This window comes from Theropithecus gelada, unplaced genomic scaffold (genome assembly GCF_003255815.1).
Source record: "Theropithecus gelada isolate Dixy unplaced genomic scaffold, Tgel_1.0 HiC_scaffold_2814, whole genome shotgun sequence".
NCBI classification, from domain to species: Eukaryota; Metazoa; Chordata; class Mammalia; order Primates; family Cercopithecidae; genus Theropithecus; species Theropithecus gelada.
In genome coordinates this window covers 1-3,537 of record NW_020259294.1, presented here as the reverse complement: position 1 = coordinate 3,537, position 3,537 = coordinate 1, and the positions used below count along the sequence as shown (strand labels likewise).

The following is a 3,537-nucleotide window of genomic DNA, read 5'->3' as shown; positions in this document are numbered from 1 at the left end:
GGCAGGTGTGGTCAGATGAGGTTTCCCTGAATTCACCTTCTGGGATCACAGAAGTGAGGGGTCAGCATCAAAGTAGTAGATCAGAGGGACCCCAGGTCATAACAGAAGTGAGATAATGATCCTTAATGTGAACTGAGAGAAAGACCTCCTGCCCCAGAACAGAGCCAGTTCTCTAAATCCCAGGAAGTCCCAGGCATATCTGGCAAGTAGTGACAACCTAAGTCATACCTTAGTTAATTCCACAGGGTTCCTAGGGAACAAGTAGATCAGGGAATAGGAGCATTATGGGATTCCTAGAGCAGTGACTTCAAGGAAAACTGCTGAGGCGGCCTTCAATAAAGTCACGGAGGTGTCTCCCAGTTGAAGTGACCCAACCATCTCATCCTCTTTCCTCTAGGTCACAGAGCTCACTTGTGTCTACTGTGTCTAAAGTCATCATGCCTCGGGGTCAAAAGAGTAAGCTTCGTGCCCGTGAGAAACGCCGTCAGGCTCGAGAAGAGCCAGAGCCTCTGATGGATGCTCAAGCCACTGCAAGAGTGGGAATAGAATTTTCCTCCTCTTCCTCTGCTCATTTCAGTAGTGCCATCCAGAGCTCAACTGCTCCCAAGACAACCAGCAATCCCCACGGGCCTCAGAGAGCCACATCCACCACTACTACTGCTGCAGCTGTTTCATATTTAAGATCTAATGAAAGCATCAACAACCAAACGGAGGAAAGGCCAAGATCCTCACAGGCCCTGGCTGCCAATGAGCACATGACCAGAAGCCCTGTAGATGAGAAGGTGTTTATTTTGGTGCATTACCTTCTGTACAAGTATCAAATGAAAGAGCTTATTATAAAGGCAGCTATGCTGAGGGATATAGTCCAAATTCCCAGGAGATACTTCAGTGAGATCCTACGGAAAGTTTCAGATCACCTGGAGATGATCTTTGGACTTGACTTGAAGGAAGTGGATCCAGATAGGCACATCTATTTCCTTATCAACAAACTGGTACCAACCTATGATGCAAAGTTGAGTGATGACAGACGTGTGCCCCGGACGGGCCTGCTGATGACTATCCTGGGTGTGATCTTCACAAATGGTAATTGTGCCACTGAGGAACAAATCTGGCAAGTATTGAATGTGATGGGGTTATATGAGGGGAGGAAGCACTTCATTTTTGGGGAGCCCAAGAAGATCATCACTCAAGATTTTGTGAGAGAAAATTACCTGCAGTATCAGCAAGTGCCCAACAGTGATCCTCCACGCTATCAGTTTCTATGGGGTCCACGAGCTCATGTAGAAACCACCAAGATGAAAGTCCTAGAGTTTTTAGCGAAGATCCACGATACTGTCCCTAGTGCCTTCCCAACCTGGTATGAAGAGGCTTTGAAAGATGAGGAAGAGCGAGCTCAAGCCAGACTTGCAGCAAGGGCTCGCATTAAGGCTGTGGCCAATGCACGTTCCCAGGCCATAGTTAGCAGATTCTCCCACCCCTAGTAGAACTCAAGGCATTCTTTGCCTTGTGGTTGAAAGGAAAAGTCCACATTCTAAGCTGTAGAAGGTCAGGGTGGGATTGGAGGCAACACAGTGTATAACATGTTTGTTTTCTTGTTCTGTAATAAGTTCCTGGATAGTTTTTTCAAAATATTGTTCCTATTATCAGAAGGTTTGAGTAACTTTAGAAACTAAGTTTATGAATGACATTACTTAAACATTGCTGTGAATGTAAGAGTAAGAGTTTTATTATTTTGTGAAACAAATTACAAACATTCCATTTTACTTGTTTGAAACAAGATATTATGACAGTAAATTTGGTTTTTTTTTTTTTTTTTTTTTGGAAATGTGAAAGGACACAGAATTGTAATAGTTGGAATCAAAAGTGGAGAAAAAATAAAAGACTGTAAATTGTTGGTTTCAGTTATCACTTTTAGTCTTTTTGTTTTGTTTTGTTTTGTTTTTTGTAAAACCATTTGTATATACATACCTGGATATATTTAGTTTATTCAAGAATGTAGGAGAAATTAAATCATAATAAATTAGACCTCTTTCTCAGGGGTTTATTTTTTCCCCCAAATAATAACTGAGCATCTACTCTGGATGGCTTGTGTTAGTACTTGCAATGCTAAGGTAAACAAGAATCATCTATACCCATAGAAATGAAAAGCCTTGGAGTAGCTAACATGAAAGAAAGACGGTGAATGGCTTAGTTCAGATTGCTATCACAAATTATAGATTGGGTGGCTTAAAGATCAAACATTTATTTCCCATAGTTCTGGTAGTTGGAAGTCTGAGATCGAGTTTCCAGGTCAGGTTCTCGGTAAAGGCTCTCTCAATGCTTAACAATCTTCTCCTTGTATCCTCACATGGTAGAGAAAGCTGTGGTCTCTTCATCCCCTTATAAAAGCACTAATTCAATTCATGAAGGTTCCACCCTCATAACCTAATTACCTCCCCAAGGCCCCACCTCCAAATACCATCACATTGGGGATTTAGGGTTCAACATGTGAATTTTGGGGGGGCACAGTAATTCCATCCATAGCAGTAAGACAATCTAACCAAAAGGAGAAGTCAAAAGAAAGTGTGAGGACTTTGGGGTTTCAGATGAGCAGCTGCGTGTAAATGCCCTCTGGCAAAGGGTTGGGGTTGGGAAACTGCAAGTCCTTCAATGTGACATAATTTTAAATTAAGCTGAGTTGTGGGTCAGATGAACCTCTGGGAGTGGTGGGCAGAGGCCAACACCTCAGATGCTGTGTCTCAGACTTGAGAAGGCTGGAATGGAAAATTGCTTTTAGTAGTCACCTTTAGGTCTCAAATAAACCAGAGAGAAATCTCCACCTAGTGCACAATTGGAAGACGTCCTATATGCTTACCTCAGTGTGGGTGAACGCAGTGCACAAAAAGATGATTTAACAAGGTGCACGAAAATGTGATTTACACCTATTACCACAAGGGAGTATCTCAGGAATAATGGTGATACTCATATAAGAAGCTCAGAAGCCACTGTGCTGGCAATCTGCAGTGATTTGGGAGAGGGATGGCCCATCCATTAAATGGGCATTTCAACTAGGTTATCTTGTATATAATTTGGCAAACTATAAGCTAAAACTAGATTTTTTTGGGGTGAAATAATTGCAAATACATGTGGTTTGGAGCGAAGGACAGTTGGAAGGGAGGGACTGAGGTAGACCTTGAGACAATTTCTAAGAGCTCTGAGTTGCATCAAACTGGATAAGACTCCTCCATACCAACAATAAATAACATGTCCTCAAAAAAGTTGTATAGCGCATAACTTAGTTTAAGCAACATTTTGGCTGATTTGTTGTGTTGTATGCTAGTGGGCTGCAAATTATCTGACAATTCCTGGATAAAACAAAGCAAAGCAAACAAAAAGAGGGAAAATTGGTAGATTTGGGGGTCAATATAAATATAATAATAACTGTAATTTATTAAAACCCAATATAAAGTAATGCGCCAGATGCCTTGCATAAGGTAGATACATTCCAACATTCCTACCTTTTTTTTTTTTTTTTTTTTTTTTTTTTTTTTTTTTTTT

General features: G+C 41.2%; 1 protein-coding gene across 1 annotated transcript; it reads left to right on the top strand.

Moving 5' to 3' along the window:
• The first annotated feature begins 437 nt into the window (after nucleotides 1–437).
• Nucleotides 438–1,481, top strand: LOC112617616 (melanoma-associated antigen B10-like). Its single transcript, XM_025374335.1, has one exon. It carries the CDS (start codon nucleotides 438–440, stop codon nucleotides 1,479–1,481), a length of 1,044 nt encoding a protein of 347 aa, XP_025230120.1.
• Nucleotides 1,482–3,537: the final 2,056 nt, after the last annotated feature.